Source organism: Diospyros lotus, chromosome 12 (assembly GCF_014633365.1).
Source record: "Diospyros lotus cultivar Yz01 chromosome 12, ASM1463336v1, whole genome shotgun sequence".
NCBI lineage: Eukaryota > Viridiplantae > Streptophyta > Magnoliopsida > Ericales > Ebenaceae > Diospyros > Diospyros lotus.
In genome coordinates, this window is record NC_068349.1 from 1,891,189 (window position 1) to 1,910,485 (window position 19,297).

At 33.0% G+C, this 19,297-nt stretch overlaps 2 protein-coding genes across 2 annotated transcripts; one reads left to right on the top strand and one right to left on the bottom strand.

Moving 5' to 3' along the window:
* The first annotated feature begins 6,082 nt into the window (after window positions 1-6,082).
* Window positions 6,083-9,605, top strand: LOC127787090 (alcohol dehydrogenase 1-like). Its single transcript, XM_052314949.1, has 10 exons — window positions 6,083-6,256; window positions 6,372-6,508; window positions 6,735-6,781; window positions 7,186-7,511; window positions 7,596-7,678; window positions 7,770-7,845; window positions 7,945-8,006; window positions 8,135-8,230; window positions 9,074-9,235; window positions 9,317-9,605. The coding sequence occupies exons 1-10, from the start codon at window positions 6,217-6,219 to the stop codon at window positions 9,431-9,433; spliced, it is 1,146 nt and encodes a 381-aa protein (XP_052170909.1). The 5' UTR covers window positions 6,083-6,216; the 3' UTR covers window positions 9,434-9,605.
* LOC127787091 (uncharacterized) lies at window positions 9,597-12,172 on the bottom strand. The gene is made up of 4 exons (XM_052314950.1): window positions 11,827-12,172; window positions 10,815-10,876; window positions 10,552-10,656; window positions 9,597-9,894 (listed from the first exon to the last, which is right to left on the bottom strand). The coding sequence occupies exons 1-4, from the start codon at window positions 12,056-12,058 to the stop codon at window positions 9,742-9,744; spliced, it is 552 nt and encodes a 183-aa protein (XP_052170910.1). The 5' UTR covers window positions 12,059-12,172; the 3' UTR covers window positions 9,597-9,741.
* Window positions 12,173-19,297: the final 7,125 nt, after the last annotated feature.

Genomic DNA, 19,297 nt, shown 5'->3' on the forward strand with positions numbered 1-19,297 from the left:
ATATTAAATAAGTTGTTTATATCACAAAATTTTCATTATCTGCTCTAAGAATCTCGAGTCAAACACTCTCGAGAATCTCACTCAACAATTAAGAAAAATAATCTTACTTACTTGTCATGTGTCATACTATATAAATAAAATCGTCGTCAAAAGATAAAAATAGACATTTTTAAATATTACTCTTACTCTATTACTTATATTTTTAATATAAAGTACTATCTTAATTGTTAGAATTTATTTCAAAAAATAAAAATCTTAAAATACTCTTTCTTACGAGAGTTCTCGTCGCTCGATTTTACGATTTTTGATAGAAGAAGTAAATCTAAATCTGATTCACAATGACTATATAGAGAATAGATTTGAACCTAAAAATCCAGACCAGCCATCACTTTTTGTTGGTTATTGGGGCAATCTCATAGGGCAAAAGAAGAAAAAATTTTAATTTTATAAGAAGAGAAAAAGAGATAATTATTTGTCACGTTTATATAAATATATAATATATTAAATGTTAGAATTAAATGTTAAACTAATATTTTTAATCTTGAGGCAAAGCATGGAAGCGTGATGATTGGAAGCGGTGTCACGCTTTGGCAATCAAATCAGGATAGACGATGATTGTAATAAATGCTTCTTTAGGCATGCAATGCAATTTGGGACTGCACGTTCAAACACTGGCCAATTAACCTCCTCTCCTGTGCTAATGTTATTTCTACATATTTTTTTAATATTTTATTTTTATATTTATAGAATTTATAATTTTTTAAAAGAATTAACAGTATTTTTGTAAATTATTAATTATTTTTTAAAAATAAAAAATTATAATTTCTAAGAATATTAAATTATTTATAAAGAAATATTATTAATTCTGTAAGTGTCCAAAGATAATATACAAGTAGCGTTGCCGAAACTCCAAAATAAGGTAAATTATCTTAATAGCTTTTCAACTTTGTATTTTATAATAAATTAATTATTATATTTTAATTTTAATCACCAAAATTATTGGATTTTAATTTTTGTTATAATTTGATTTATCTTTTAATTTTTTATCAAATTTTGTTAACGAAAACTAACATCGTTATAAGTAGAGATATGCAAATAATTTGTTCGGATATGAAATTGACTGAAATTCACTAATTGATTAAATTGAATCGAGAAGTAATGATCAATTAATTTGAAAAATAAAACTAACCAATAACAAGAAAAAAAATTGAACATAAACTATATAAATCGAATCGAACTGATTAAACTGAATAAACGAAAAAAAAATTAAAATAATCAATAAAAAATATACAAAATCAAAGAAAATAATATTATTTTATAAATATCAAAATAATATTATTTTAATGTTCGATTAGTTTAATTGTTCTAACCAAAAAATTGAACAAAAAGTTAAAATTTTGAGAAAAATTAACCAAATCGAGTCGATACAAGAAAAAACTAAACCAACCAACCCTCGATCAATTCGATTTGTTTAGTTCAGGTAAATCGAACTTTTACTCTCTCCTAATTATAAATCTAAAAAACACTTGATTGTGAGGGTTGTATTAAGTTTAATATTAAGTAATTTTTGGATTGATATTAATATATATTATGCTAATTTTTAATAATAAAATTTGATAAAAATAAATAATCCACGAGCATGGGTCGTACTGGGCCGGATTTTTAGGCCCGTTGGGTTATGAATTCATAAATTTTTGGCTTAATCGGGGATGTCGGGTCGGGTCGGGTCTTGCATTATTTCTTAATCTACGGTTACAAATAAATAATTTATTTTATTATATAAGTAAATATTTATTTTAATGTTTGAATCATATCAATAAAATAATTTTTTAAAATACTCTCTCTACATTTTGTTTTAATTAAAATAAATTTAAAAACAATATTACAACTATAACAACACCCATCTTCCTTTAAATTTTATTTTAAAAAATAAAATTTAAACTAAGAACACCAAACACCATTCAGTGACTTTTTATTTAATTTTTTTACTTATACGTATATAATACGGATCACACCATTAGTATAACTTATTAGAATGCTAATTTTAAGTAAAATATTATAATTTATTAATCATCAAATTGTATACACATACAAGAATGAATCCAATCCCAAACATGACCAATAAATGAAAATGCCTATTAAAAGGAACACTAAAACATTTCTTTCACATTTCACCAAATGATCATACTTTGAGATCTTTTTGACCGTCTAAAAGGGTTAAGAGTTGAAAGTTTATAATTTTTTTTAATTGAAAATTGGATAAATTTGTGAGTTTTAAAATGATAATTTTGCTATATGGTGTTTCTAAGTACAGGCACCCGACATATCAAATATTAAATTTCTATAAAAGTAGAATTTTTATATTTTGAAAGACAATCCAATTAAGTTAATATTTGAAATGAAAATAATGAATAGTAGAGTAATAAACAAGTTAAAGAGTGTGTATATATGTATTTTCTAAATATTGCGCTATTTATATAGTTTAACTTTTCGGCGAGCAAGCAAAATTCTCAATGAAATTATCTATCATAATTGTCGAGCAAAATCTCCTATAGTAATCGGCCCAAAATTTTTTGCACAAATAGAAGAATATTTGAGGCGTGAGTAAATTTTTTAATGGAATAAAGAAGAGCGTGATACATGTCACTCTTAATAAGAGTGACACATGTTATATTAGAATTAACTTTTCGTATAAAAAAAATATAATACTAACCTCGTAAATAGAACCCTAGGTTTACTCTTAACTATTTATTTGAAAGAAGGATAGTTTTGCTTGGCAATACAACAGGGCTCAAGTTTGGATGAAGTCGTCATTCAACATAAGGTGGTTCTCTTTGGATGGCAAAAATATTGGCAAGTAAAAAGGGGAAACACATTGTATCCGTTAGAAATGGGAATTGGTTGGGTTTAATCAGTACCCATTTCCTAATCTTGGTCCTCGCAATCTATTACTATTTTTTTCTCTCCATTTCCATCATTATTAGGTGACCAGTCCCAAATATATGGATGAATATATGCATAGGGATGAAATAGAAGCTGTTTAGAAAGCATGGGCAAGGGTGGGTGGGTTGGAGGGGCCACCATCCAATCCATATATCAGCACCCATCTCGTCGTTAAGAGTACTGAACTTTTGATCTCGTTTGTTTGCATCTCTTTAAAGAAATCAAAATTTGGTCTCAAATGGGGTAATGTTTAAAGGCTAACCATCTCTGTTGAAAACGATGGCTTCCATTATTTTCCGAATGGAACCAAAACATCAATAGTGGAGATGTTGACCGCTGCGGTTCTGCCATAAGCAGCCAAAGACGAAGTCGTATCAAGAAGCCTGGCGTAATTTCTTTGCCTAATTGTGTAATTATTCGGTTCCATTTCTAAATCATCCTTAATCGTGTTTGGTTGGAGAGAAATTAAGTATAAATCAGTGAGAAAATCACTTGGCAAGTGCAAACAGGGTCACAGATGAGCTGATCTCTTTGTTAGCGACTCCATAAAAATTTATTCGAATTTAATTTAATATAATTAAATTAAATATATTTAAAATTATTTTATATATTAATTTAATCATTTGACATAATATATAATAAAGTAAAAATAAAAAAATAGATTTAAGCAAAATAATAAGTTTTGACAAGAGTGAGCTTACTAGTGAGTATGAGTTTGAGTTCACCCTAAATCTTAAACCTTAAATGCTGAAACGTTATCTAAAAATTAACTCACAAATCGAGTTTAAAGTGAGTGAAATTGGCTAGGTTTGTTCTCAATAACTATAAAAATATTATACTGTTCCAACTGGGATATTATAATAGCATATGAATTCAAATTGGACAATATTGTTCTCAATAATCATAAAAATTATAATAATCGATAGACAAATTAACATATAATAACATGTTTAATATAGTTAGAAATCTCACGACTCATCCTGACATGGGTGTAGGATAAAAATACAATTGAAATCATGTCTCAATAATCTCCTCTCCCTTTCTACTGTTCATCTCATTTGGAACATTGAATATTTCAGGGATAAGATCCAAATTAGAAGATGAATATATGATGCATGGACATGAATGAATCGACACTCTATAGCAGCTTTTGTTAGCATTCTAGCCCTAGCACGAAACTCTTGACAGTTACCCCGACAATCACACACGCCATGGGATACTTTTATAGTGCCAAAACTTACTTGGGGAAATATAGGTCACACTGCTAAGGCAAACTCCCATTCCATCATGATTAATGTCGACGTTCAAGATTGGTCGACGGAGATTTGTTAACCCGCACTTGTATGGTAGACCCGAGAGACGAGTAATGAGGTATCCGGCCTAGTTGGCTGAGCTGACCGTCCGTCCCTGCAAAGTACTCTGAAACTCAAGTTAGTGAGCGAGCAAGTAAGTATCTTTGGCGTTTTTTCTTGGGTTGGTCGTAAATAGTACATATCTCCTACCCTTAAGAGGGCTGGTTGATATATATATCAGCCAAAAGCTTCTTTGTCTGCTCCATACGTATACAGGTGATGGGATGGAGTAGTCGGCTGGGATGTTCCTGTCGCAGCGAGGTGTCAATGAGACCCTCATTAATGTGGATGAGATCTGTCATTAATGCGGATGGGATCTGAGGAGGATGTCCAAAAATTCAGATGCGGCTACAATGATGTTATTGCCAGAAGGTAAATATGGGACTGGCATGGGCCAGAGAAATGGGCTGAGAGAATGGGCCCAAAGGGTCCAGTCGGCTATAACACGCGTCTCTTCTATGATGTGAGCTGACGGGCTGAGCCAGCGAGCTATGAAGGTCGCGGGGAACTCTGCCCAGGGCATAGCTGGGGGCCGGTTTGAATATGCCAACGAGTTAGAGGTGCTACGGGGAGCTCGCTTGATCCCGACGTTTGGTCTTGCTTTTCGGCATCATCTGAGCTCGCTTTGGTGAGCTCAATCCGATTTACTGGGCTTCGAGCTTTTGGGCCGAATCATCATGCTGAGTCCAACCCACACAGAGTGGAGCGGGAAATACCTGTAACAATTAACATGGACAACATAATTATCAATATGCCAATAATTTCATACCCAAAGTAGTATCGCAATTACCAAAGTAATACAAAATGAATATGCGTATGTATAACAAGATGCACATAAATCACATACACTTGGTGAATCCCTCACGAATTTCATGCTTATTTAGGCAAAACTTATCATGTATAAATTTTCGAGAAAAAACACTCACCTTATTCTAGCTGTTTAAGTTTCCTCAAAATTTGTGCCCTATCTCGAGACTCATGCCCTGATATTTTTTATGACCAAATTTAAGAATAAATTAATAAAATTTAATTTCTTAAATTTTTTACAATTTTTTCCAATTTTTTTTTCTATTTTTCTCTAATTTTTTTATTTTTCTTTTTTTTTTCCTATTGTTTCTTACCTTACAGGCCCGAAGCCTCTCTTTTCGTTGCCAGCCACTGGTTTTGCTTTGATTCCTTGGTTTTTTCTTCTTCTCTCTTATTTTATTTTTCCTCTTGAACACAATGAGCTTACTTATGGCTTGAAAATCCAACCAAAACACCTTCACACTTGTTTATCATAGTGCATATTTGGTAGGTCTTTTAATTTTCCAACGATACTCGAAACCACTTTAAACCAATACCAAAATCACTCAAACTCTTCAAAAATTTTCTCCTTCACTTAGAGAACAAAAGCCATCTATCAATTTTTCCCAATTTTTTCCCAAATGCTCGAATTTCTTAGTTGAAACTTGATGAAAACTCTCAACCATAACCCACCTATTCATAGCTGTTTTCGGCCGATTTTATGGCTAATCTGGTCGCTTCCTTACTCTAGTCATTTTCCCCTATGCCTTGATGGCCGAGCCTCTTCTTCGAACATCAATTTAACGTATGTTAATGGTAGCCACAATATTTGTAGTATTCACATTGCTAATTGCATTTTAATCCCTCAACTCTTGCCTTTCTTTCACTATCACCATTTATCTCCAAATTTTTAGGTTTTAAAATTTATATTTTAATCTCATAATTTTATAAAATTACACTTTTACCCCTATAAAAATTATACTTTCTAACTGCAAAAATTTTGTATTACAATGGGTGAACCAAGGGGATTCTGTGTACGGTGAGTGGGATGATTACAGACCAGCAGTGGTTATAGATAGATTGATAGATACGAGGGCAAGGTTACAGAGGCACCTGAATCAGAGAAGTTACAATCATGTCGTTGAGCACTGCCGGTGTCGTGATTCCCTGCAAGGGTAAGATGAAATCGTCAGATCGATTCATCTCTTGTTCTTTACTCTCCTTTCTTGAATTGGTTTGGGCATCTGTTTTGCTTCTTGAATTGGTTTGTTCTTCTTATTTCGGATGCAGCGGCGGTATGTTGGGAAGCAGGGAAGCCATTGGTGATAGAGAATGTCAAGGTTGAGCCACCTCAGGCCATGGAAGTTAGGGTCAAGATCAAGTACACGTCCCTTTGCCATACTGATCTATACTTCTGGGAAGCTAAGGTCAGCTAATTCACATCTTCTTCAAGTTCCACAGTGGTGCTATGCTTTCTGGTAGCTAGCTGTTAGGTAATGTTAGTACTGAGGGGCAATTCATACAGGGATGTGCTTTTTCCCATTTCTTTTGAAGTGAGAGAGCAAAACGAAAGCAAAATATTTTATCAGAGAAATCAAGTGTTCTTCTTGCATGTTGATGCCTCGTTAATGTCTTTTGGATTTGGGTTTTCAGGGCCAGACGCCATTGTTTCCTCGCATATTCGGCCATGAAGCTTCAGGGTACGTTGTTGAATGAACATTACTAAAGTTCCTTAGATATTTGCCGGCTCAATGCTGGCGCAAGCAAAAAAGGGCTCTGTCCCAGCCACTGTGGAAGCAAAATACTGTTTTGTTCCTTTCTTCATTGAATCCTCCAAACGATTATATGTGCCTAACTTATGTCTGTTGTCCTAAATTCTCCCCATTCTCATTGCTATTCATTGAGTGCGGTTTTTGGTAGTAATAGTAAAGTTGTTTATTTGTGACTTAGAGATTTCAAGTTTGAGTAGTGAAAATAATCCCTTTGCAAGAATAGAGAAAATGGTGCATATAAAAACAAACTTCTCTCGACCCTTAGAGAAACACGGTTTTGTTTACTGGGGGTAACCATTTTCTTTGTTCTCATTGCTTATCATTCTGGACAGGATTGTAGAGAGTGTTGGGGAGGGTGTTTCAGGCCTCCAGCCTGGGGATCATGTTCTCCCAGTTTTCACCGGGGAATGTGGGGAATGCTCCCACTGCAAATCTGAAGAAAGCAATATGTGTGACCTGCTGAGGATCGACACAGATAGAGGAGTTATGCTTAGTGATGGAAAGTCTAGGTTCTCAATAAATGGGAACCCTATCAATCACTTTCTTGGCACATCCACCTTCAGTGAATACACGGTTATTCATTCAGGCTGCCTTGCAAAGATAAATCCACTGGCCCCCTTGGATAAAGTCTGCATTCTCAGTTGTGGCATCTCAACAGGTCCTAAAGGATATAGCCTAACTCATTGCTAAACAATTTATGCACATTTGTAAATAATTCTTGTTTTATATGCCTCAAGTTCAGGATTAGGTGCAGCTCTGAATGTTGCCAAACCTAAGAGGGGTTCATCAGTTGCAATCTTTGGGTTGGGTGCTGTTGGCCTAGCTGTAAGTTGGGGTCAACTCTGTTTTCATTTTGAGTCCGGCTTATCATTCTTTGGATGTATACTTGTCGATAAATTATTTTGTGCCTTTGTAGGCGGCTGAAGGTGCAAGAATTGCCGGAGCATCAAGGATAATTGGTGTTGATTTGAATCCCAACAGATTTGAGGAAGGTGGTTTCATAATTCTCTCCTCTTTGATGGAAACCTAAGACTTATCTACCGATTTGAAACCCAACATTTCTTTTTTGTCTACATTTTGTTGTTGAATAGCCAAGAAATTTGGAGTGACTGAATTTGTGAATCCCAAGGATTATGACAGACCAGTTCAAAAGGTAAAAAATCATGAGCTCCATTCTTGATATTTGGTGTTGACGAGCTGTGCATTCGCACGCAATGTGTTTGTCAAATTGTTTGTGTATTTGGCCAATTCTAACAGTCTTCTGATCCATCATTCATACAGGTCATTGCAGAGATGACAAATGGTGGAGTTGACAGGAGTGTGGAGTGCACTGGAAACGTTAATGCAATGATTTCTGCCTTTGAATGTGTTCATGATGTAAGCTTTTCTGCTACTTCAAGGAAACTAATTTCTATTCACCCTCTACCATCATGAAATTTGGAAACACCATCTTGGCTCAAGATTTGGAAGGCATCTTATAACTGATATGGATGCTCTGATCACCAATAGAAGTTCTTACTATGAGAGTTGATGAAATGTAAGAGGCCACACTTGTATTTTTGTTCTTACACTTTTATATATATATATATTTTTTTTTGTATAATCACTCAATTTTTTTGTTATTTTAATTATATTCATGAACTTACATTTTTAAGTCAATTTAACTATTGTGTTTTGATATTTGTTTCGTATGTCAACTAAAATTTTTTATTATTTCAATTACATCATTTGATCTGCATTTTTTAATTAATTTAACTTATATATTTTGATGTAAATAGAGTATAATGTGTAATTTATCATTTTACGTTAACTTTTTTAACAGAACATGGATCGAATCAATTTAAAAATACAGGTTCAGATGTGTAATTAAAATAAAGAAAAAAGTTTAGATTACTACACAAAAAAAAAAACAAAAAAAGTTCAAATATAATTGAAATAACGGAAAATTTGGATGATCATACAAAAAAAATCGTGAAAGTACATAGACAAAAATATAAATTTGGCCAATATAAAGTATATAGTAGAAGAGACATAAAAAGATGGAAAAAAAACTTAGTAAAAGACACTTTGATATGATATAGGTTGTAAGAATTTTTTAAATATATATATATATATAAATGACTTAGAAGCAAATATTCATGTAACGGACACCAAGTAAGAACATAAATCCTTGTTATTCTTATTGTATCTAAGTATCTATGACCAACTTGGATGGTGCAGGGATGGGGTGTGGCTGTGCTGGTTGGTGTTCCCAGTAATGATGCAGTCTTCATGACCAAACCCATTAATCTGCTCAGTGAAAGGACTCTTAAAGGGACCTTCTTTGGGAACTACAAACCTCGCACTGATCTGCCATCTGTCGTAGACATGTACATGAATAAGGTGATTCAACCTATTGACTCTCTTGCCAATTCCAATTGCTTCAAAACTGAAAATGCGCCACAATTTTATGTTCTCTTGCAGCAATTGGAAGTGGAGAAGTTCATCACACACACAGTCCCTTTCTCTGAAATCAACAAGGCCTTTGAGCTCATGTTGAAAGGAGAAAGTTTGCGGTGCATTATTCACATGGAAGACTAATTCTAGTGATGAAGATTGAAGTCTGGAATCAACAATCTGGAATTTGCCACTCTTGTGTCTATCTGAATGTAAGAACCCTTTCTACTGTAATGCACACGATATGGCATGGCCGTTGGTTAAATGTGATCAACTTTGTGATGGTTAAATAAACTGATAGCATCAGTACTTATAAGCATTGTTCCATCGTGATTCATTACATATTGACAACAGTGATTTGTTCAGTTACATACAGATTGAAGTGACAAACGAGTACTGTAATCACACGATAAATAATCGATGATAAGTGTTTTCCGATATGGTTGCCTTCTTCACTTGTACTTCTCCATAATTCTTCTTGCCTCTTCTAGACTATCCTCTGTAGAAGTGGTGCCAGTGCCACCACCACCACCACCACCACCACCTTTTGGACCATTGTCTTTGTTCAAGGCTATGAATGCGAAGTATATGACCCCCATCATTGCCTGTTGACGATAAGAATCCTTCAATCGCAACTAAAGGTGTATGTCCACTTAATCATTTTTTGGTAAACAAAAATTGACACAATCCAAATCCCTACGGAAAAAGGCTACTGCACAAGACAGTTGATGCCATAGTTCAACTTTGCAGTAGTGACCCTCTTAAGCTGCCTGCAGTATTTAGTTATTTCTTAACTGTCTTATGAAGAAAATTATTGCACTTGTGCATTCTTTAAATATGAACAGTGCAAAAGTTGGGAAAAAAACAGAAAAATTGCACACCAGTCGACGCACTTCCTATTCAAGAGCTAAGCAATGAACTTCAATTTCCTTAAAGGATGACAAAGATGCAAAATTAAATGAACATCAAACAATAAAAAAATATTGATCACCTTTCAAGCATAGCAGAAATATATGTGCATAATGCAGTTATTGGTAAGAGATTCACTATAGTTGGCATCTAGAATATGCAGCAATTAAGCCAGAACAGCATTAAGCCTGTTCAGACCTTAAAGCTTGTTTGGAATTAGGATTTGTGTAATGAAAAGAAAAAGAAACGTCCCTGTATAAGCATGTAAGTTAAAATTTCTTCTCATTTTCTTTTCAGTTGAAAGATCATAGCCCCGAGTGTGACCTAAAGATTCAAAGATATTGACAACATACCAGCACGAAGAAAGCTGTAGATAAGACTGACTTGAGTACGAAGAGCACTAGGGCCACTGCAACTGCAGTAACTGATATCCTTGCTACTGGTCTTGGAACAGTATCCTAAACAACCAAAGGAGGAGGTGAATACAATACTCTAAAAAGGTTGAAAATATAAATCACCATTCTCAGAAATGAATAAGTGTCAAAAGCAATTGGATTTGAGCCATAATCAGATTGCAGTGGGAGAATAAATTGGAAGAGAGAGGAGATGAACTCACAGGTACCAGATTGGTTCCAGCTTCAATTCCATCCTTCCCCACCTTCCAGACCGTTTGGAGCACTATTTCACAACATATATCAGACCAGTTAACACAAAAAAAACACACACTTACTACTGGCTTCTAGTAATGGAATGCCTAGTAGAACTGCATGGTAGACTAAGAAATGCTGCAAAAGCAGCAGTTTTTCGATATCCTCAACATGATAAATTTTTTGCAAAGCCTGAACAATGAGTTTCAAAGGAGTAAATGTTTCCAATTTTGTTCATTAAGGGAGAATTTTCCCCCCTTCCTACGGCAAGCAGCAATTCAACCTTATCATCCATACCAAACTATAGCGACAACACGGTCTCATTTGCCAAACTGCTATATGGCAGATGACTTTGAAACTCGAATTAGATCTTGATCACACCATTACATTCATCCATGCTTCAATATTGGTCATTGTTGCTGGATAATATGTGGCATTAACTAAACTAATCTTGACTGCTATCGCACTTGAAAAAAAAAAAAAAACTCACTCTGTAAGCAAGCATTGACATATGAACCAAACTCATTTCGTCTGCACAAACAACTGGTAACATTTGACTATTTTCATGTTTTGTAGACCTTGCATTTGGCAAATATATGTTTACAGGACATGCTATTTGGCATAATTTGCAGTTATGACACACTATTAAGCTACAAAGGTCCTTCACAACATCAATCGGATGACATTTCAGTTGACATCGTCTCTGGGTTCATCAATCTACAAGAGAACACGGCCAAAACAATTGTTGCATAATAGTGTAATAGTTGAAATTGAGAGCATTTTGATACAGAAATTTCAGCCACTCACAAAATATAACAGATTTAATTTATCTTTCCTCAGAAAAATCAATTCAATATCATCAACAGGTGACCAAATTACAGCAAACCCCCTAAAAGAACAGTGAATGTAAAGTTAGGGAAGCTTCTCAAACACTGAATCTAAATTAGAAAATGCATACGAGTGCCGAAGGCAGCCGTTTACCTTTCAAGAAATTGGACTGTGCGGCGAAGACGGCAGGAACTGCTTGAAATTTGTGCGTTTTCGAAATCTTGATTTGTAGGGTTGAGAGCAGAGATTGCTTCTTCAGCCTTGACAAGGATTCTGAGGAAAGGAACTGGCAAGGATGATTCAGAACCACCGCTTCTTTCTGGTAACATTGTGCAGTGCGGTGAGAAATACACAAAATGTTCCGAAGGAAGATTGCGGAAGCCATAAATACGTATGGCAAAGCAATCCCGATTGCTTCTTCACTAATTTCTTTCTGATAATTTTGTCATAACGAGTGGACGGATAGATTCGACTCTCCGAGTCGAGTGCAAATGAGTATTCCATTTTTCCTGGAAAATGGAGAGAAAATGAAAAGGAAAATCAAAGACAGCATGGAACTTCGAGAATTACCTTTTGGGCTGGGCCTGTTAAGGCCATTGGATTGACCCAATATGTTTTATGGCCTAAGCAGCCCAAGCCCATCGTATAATTTTCTTGGAAATAATTAGAGGGTACAGTGGCAAAGTTATTTTACAAGTTTGTTGTTATTTAAAAGTTATAATTTTTGTTGTGCCATGAAAAAATAAGGAAAAAAGAGTCCAAAATTATTACAAAATGAGAGCAAAATGAAGAGGCTGGCGGCAAAAGAATTGCCGCCAGCTGTTGCCAACCTCACGGCATGGGCTAGACGCAAGAGGAAGCCTCATGGCGGTTAGTTGCTAGCTGCCTCGCCGCTGCATGCCGCGAGTTTCCTCGAGGTTGTTTGCAGCGGGCAGCCTCGCGGCTGCATGCTATGAGAAGACTTGCGGTCGCACGATCGCAGCCACTTGCAAGTTGACTGCGAGGACCAGCCCCATAACACCTTGCTGCGAGCTGCCTCGCAGCAAATTCATGGCGATTCCTCTTCTTCGTTGAAATCGTCCCATTTGGCAATCGTCACGTGTCGGCACTAGCCATCTTTGAGAATCGTGCCCTATAAATACCCAGATATATGACAATAATGGAGACTTCCAATTTTGGTAAAATCTATACACTTTGAATGCACATTTATTATTTTCGTGAATAATCATTGAGATTCGAGACTGGCTTTGGCATCGAAGGGTCTTCATGGGGGAAGATTCTCACGAGCCTTCTAACCCATTTTTTGAGCATCAACATGGCCAAATCTTTGCGACGAAGGCCAAACCTTACAGCGAACCTAGCGACGAAGGCAAAACCTAGCAGCGAGACCTAGCGGCGAAGGAAAAGCTTTGCGGCGAGGGCAAAGCTTTGCGGTGAGGCCTAGCAGTGAAAGCAGAACTTTTGTGGCAGAACCTTGTGGCAAAACCTTATGGCGAGAGCTAGTGGCGAAGCCTTGTAGCGGAATAGTTAGTGGCAAAGCCTTGTAGCGAAAGAGCTAGTGGTGAGAGATAGTGGTGAAATCCTTGCGGCGAGCACCCTAGTGGCGAACTCCCTTGAGGTAACTTCTCTTACGGCAACCTAATCTCACCCGACAACAAGCTCGAGTGGGCCTCATATCACAAATTTTAATTATTGTATTTTGGCAACAACAATTTTAAATTTTACTTACGTCATTACTATTTTTTTAGATAATCTTAGGGGTATGTAAAATTTTAATTTAATCAAAATAATTGAACTAATTAAAATTACCAATTCCATTCGATTCAAGCTAAGAGTCATTTCAGTTCGATTTTCAAGTTTAACAATTTTGATTATTTTGATTCGGTTCGATTTTTATATCATAAAAACTCGAAATAATCAAACCAACTGAAATTGCCAAATGACGTAAATTTTTTACCAACATTGTGGTTATTTTTATTCAGTTTTGTCATTCTTTGTTTGTGTTTTTTTTTTTTTTTTTGGTAGGTTGGGTTCTATTTTTTATTTTTTTGATTTTTAATTTATTTAATTTTTGTTTAATCGATTTAGTTCAATTTTTTACACATGTTCAATTATTTTAGTTTCAGCATTTTGATCGATTCAATAACCAAATCGATCAAATGATCACCTCTACATAATATTATTTATTTTTCTTAAATAAAAATAAATGCATCTTATTTTTAGACCAAATACATCTATTGCAGTTTATTTTCAAGAATAAGATAAATTTATTAATTAATTAAATTATTCAAAACACAATACATTTATTCAACTAATTAAAATATTCAATTGTTAAAACTAATATATAATAAATGTGTATTATTTTAAAAAACAAATTGTATTTATTATTGGTTAGCTATTATTTTTGTTGTCTATAATACAATCAAGTAGTGGAGCCACGTACAGCCAATGGTGGGCAGTTGGCCACCCTGGATTTTTAAAAAAATTATTATATATAATAATTTAATTTTTTAAATTTTTTATTTTTTATAAATATCCACCATGAATTTTTAAAAATTTATAGATTTTGAGTATATTAGTCGATGAGCATAAGGATGTCAAATGATTGCCTATGTTTGTCGAAAACCACTGGCCACGGTGGCCAGTGGCAATTGCCAATATGTTTACGTGCATTGGGTTTGACCAAAAGTTTAAGTTTAGATCTACGAAATTTGACCGTTAAATTTTATTGATTTTTCGGTATGTTGGTCGATGGGAATAAATGTGTCGAGTGGTTACCTCTGATCACCAAAAATCACCGGTTATGGTGGCTGGTGGCGACTGCCAGTGATTTTTTCAATATTGGCCGAAAATTAAAAATAAGATATATTAAAATTTGACCCACTTTTCTTTTATGTATGTTAATCTCCCTGACTGTTTCTTTAACTATGTTTTAATTAAAAGGGATTACTTTGTTTTTTCATTTTCTGTTACAAATTTGTCAATTATATATCTATATATATATTATAACAAAATAACCGTCAAAATTTTTTCCCGCTCATTTCCACTTCTATTTCGATATTTTATTATATTTTGTTTATTTTTTTGCTTACTCGAAATGGAATTTTTATAGGTCATTACTTAAGTCTAGATTTGTGAAAAACGTGTAGTTCTTGGAACCTGTAAATGGTTTAATTTATGGTTGAATAGTGTTTGGAGAATGTGTAAGCATACTAGTATATGAAGAGACAAGAACTAATCCATATTATTAATTTTAAATATTAATATAAAATTTTAATTAAAATAAATTATAGAAAAATGAGACTTTTTTAAATCGGGAGAAATCTTAAGATATCAAGTAATACTGTTAAATACCGACTGCCAAGTGTATTTTTAAAAAAATAAATTTATTTTTTTATTTTATTTCCCGTAATTTACCTCTCATTCTCTCTCAATAAAGCCACCACTCAAAACTCTAAAACCCTTAATTAGTTTCAAAATCATGCAAAAAAAGTACAAATCTTATACATGTTTATGTTACTACTTAATTTTGAAAAATAATTAGTTTGTAGATTATGTTAAATTAGTTATTTAGGTAAAATTGAATTATTTTAAATAAATCGTTTAAGTTATTTTGACAAAATTAATATTTTGTATAGGTTATTTATATTTATCATATGTTGTCATATTTCTTTTGAAAATTTTATTATGTTTTATATTTTTATTATTTATGTTACTAATTTATTATATGTTGTCATATTATTTATTATTTTATATAATCTATTTATATTTATCATATATTAAATTAATTATTAGTTTACGAAAAATGTGTAGTTCTTGAAATTTGTAGATGAAATTTATGGTTGTGAAGTTGTCAATTTTAAATAAATTCAATACATATGAACTTTCGTGTAACGCACGGGAGATGAACTAGTTTGAAACTATGAAACTATGACCAAGGTTGTTAAAATCGGGATTTTAAGTGGGATCGACAAAGGGTCCATAAAATCGGATCGTAAAATCGTAAGATTTTAGAGATAATTAAAAATACCCTTTAATTTTTGTAAATATATGTTTATAATAATATAATTTTGTAGAAAATGAATTAATATTATTTAATAATTTGATTATTCCTTATTATAATTTAAAAAATGATACTTCCCAAATATAGCTCAAAAACTAGCAGGTTGGTATAGGCAATTTAGAGATAAAATATAGCTTAAAATTCTTTAGATGATGCTTCCAATGTCTTCCATTAGATTTAGATTGTAATTTTTTCTTGATTTAACATTGATTAAATCAAGTAATATCCCAATTTGGGGTTGGGCGGTCCATTAATTAATTACTTGTTTGTCTTGATTTACTTATGCAATCAATGTTAAATCAAGTAAAAATTATAATTTAAATCAAGTAAATTGGAACTTATGCAATTAATGTTAGATGTTACGTGACATTGGAATTTATGTAATCAATGTTAAATCAAGTTCCAATTTAGAGGCAAAATATAACAATTCATTGCATAAGTTTCAATGTCAGATGCTATGTGACATTGAGACGTTGGAAGCATCCTCTAAATTACAACTTAAATCAATAGAGGTATTTGAATCGTAAAATCGTTTGGGGATTTCTGAATCGTAAAATTGTACATGTAAAATTGAGATTTTATAGGATTTTATCCCAAATTGGATTTTACATGGAATTTGAATCGTTTGGGAGTCTTCGAATCGTAAAATCGTACGCGTAAAATCAGGATTTTAACAACAATGACTATGACAGAAAACATATTTTCTATCATAAAATTTATCAAGATTCGACTATGTAATTGAATTTGAAATCAATGATTGAATGATAGTCTGTCATGAAACTTATCAAGACTCGGCTAAACAATCGAATTGGAGATTAATGATTGAACGACAATTTAGTTGTGTATATTAAAAAATAGATATTTAATAAAATTGATAATGATGTTATTATGCGATATTATTAAAATATAAAAATATGTCGATTGTATAATTTATTGATATGTATTTTTTAATATTATATTATTTTAATTTTTATATTATTTAATTTTAGACATAATTTAGAGTTGAAGATTTAAATTTTGCCCACCCTACCTATAATTTTTGACTCCACCACTTAATACAATAATTATTTTTTTTTTATTTTAAAAAAATCTAAGCAAAAGTCGGCAATACCTGATGCAAAACAAGGTATTGCTCAATTCGCTGTTGAGGAGAGCTAGTGAATGGCTAGAAGGAAATTGTGTTAATCGTCCATGTGAGTCTCTATTCCTTCACGAATAAATCCTTTTCATCGAGACTAGTCGCTTTACCATATAGTATATTTCTGCATACTTTGATTGCATTTAGACTATGTCGTGCCATTGTTTGATTTAAATATCGAAAAGCTAGCACCAAACTCTGTTGGTTTTTGTTGAGATTTGTATGAACAAATAAATTTTCATTATTGTATTTTAGATAATAACAATTTTAACATTATTTTTTTGTATGTAAGATAGATAAAGGGTATTTAAAAAAATATTTTATTAATAAAACTTTGTAATACCAAAGTCTAATGTTTATTTTAGCATCTCACTTCAACCAAATAAATAATGAATACTTTATATATGGTGATTTTATTGTTGTTTAATATTTTTATGAAGAATAACAAGCATAAAAATATCCGACCCATTGATCCAAGTTATTTATTTCAAGTCAATTAAGATTAGTAGATTTGATACCATTAGGTTTGAACCTGATAATAAATTCGATTAATTTGCAAAAATGGTCTTGCTTCTCAAACCATCACACTCGGGGCTTGTTTGGTAATGCGGTTTGACCGATTAACTTATAAGATAGTAAGTTTATTTTTTAATTAATTTGAAATTACCAACAACTTAAAAGTTATATAACTTAAACATATTATCAACAGTCTTGGGGCAATAGCTTTTGCAAATAAGCTTTTGGAATTGACTAATAAAATGATAATTTTGCCTTCTATTAATTTCAATTTGCACACTTCTTATCCCTATACATTTTTGAGCCTCCCCTTCACTTTCAACAAAACCCTCTTCTTCTACAGCATCTGTGCCTCTTCCATTACTGCCATTGTCAGATCTCCTCCCACAACGATCGTCGTTGTCAACTATAATTGCCCAATGCCACCCATTGTCGCCATTGCCTCTAGCGTCACAAGCTATCATCACCACCTACAACTTGCCTCATAATATGTATTAATAAAATTTAAATGACAAATACTTGATATGTATTGATAAAATTTAAAAATAAATAATTTTATATAATATCTCAACATATATATTGGAGATTCTTATGAATTAGATCTAAATTTAAATATAAAGTATAAAAGTTATATATTTTTATTTTTTAAAAAATTTATTAACATATATAATAAATTATATCTATATTTATTAAATTTTATTTACATTGCTTCCCATATCTATTTTAGTCTTTTTTATTAAGTTCTAATAGCTTTTTAATTTTTATAAATCAAACACATACCTTATACTAATAATTTAAAAGTACATTTTATCAACTTAAACACTATTATACAACTTAAATACTATCCAACTTTTCAACCAAAGGCTAGCCAAAGTAACCCTCGATCCCTAATTTACTCAATCGCCCTTCCCCCTCTCCCTCCCTGCCTCTTATGCGGTTCAACTAGGGCTTAGTTTGGCTATGCGGTTTGACCGCTTATAAGTTATTCATTTAACTTATAAACTGTCAAATGTTTTGCAACTATATGTTTGGCAAATTCAAACAGCTTAAAAGCTGTATACTTAAACGCTATAACAACAGCTTCTTCAGAAGCTACTCCTCTTCAGCTTTTGCAAAAAGCTACTAAAATAAAAGCTGAGTTGACCAAGAAAATTACCTATTTACCCTCAACCAAAACATCAATTTCCAACCCATATCCTTCTTCTTCAACCCTCTGCAGCCATGGTCGCCACTATTGCCCATCGTCCATCGCTATCCGCCTTGTCGTCGCCCCAACCATCGCCCCCACCGTCGTTTCCAACTCCTCTGTCGCCGTCGGTTGCTATCTCCAGCTCCACCATCGCTGGTAGCCACCGCCTTAAACCCATCCCCGTCCCCGTCGACCACCGCCTCCAGCCTCAATCGTCGTCGGCTGCAGCCTCAATTGCCGCTCGTGCCTCCATCGTCGGCTCCATTCTTGGCGGCTGCCCCTATCGCTGCTCGCTCCGATTGCTGCCTGCTCTGCTCTCGCGCTGCTGCTCTCACTGTGTATATATATATATATATATATATAGTGATATTAATATATTGTATATATAGTGATATTAATCTATTGATAATATATTATAAAAAAATAAAAAAATGTATATATAGTGTATTAATATATTTTTTAATAATTATATATAATTTATTAACATTTAATAATAAAATTTTACATCATTCAACATGATGTCTATTTTTGTCTTTTTATCAAGTTATAATAACTTATCAGCTCTTTCAAACCAAACACATAATTATTAATTAATAGCTTAAAAGTATATTTATCCAAACATATTATTAACTTAAACGCTATCCAACTTAAACGTTATAACCAGCTTAAACACTACTCCACTTAAAAGCTGTAAAATAAAACGCATAGCCAAACTAGC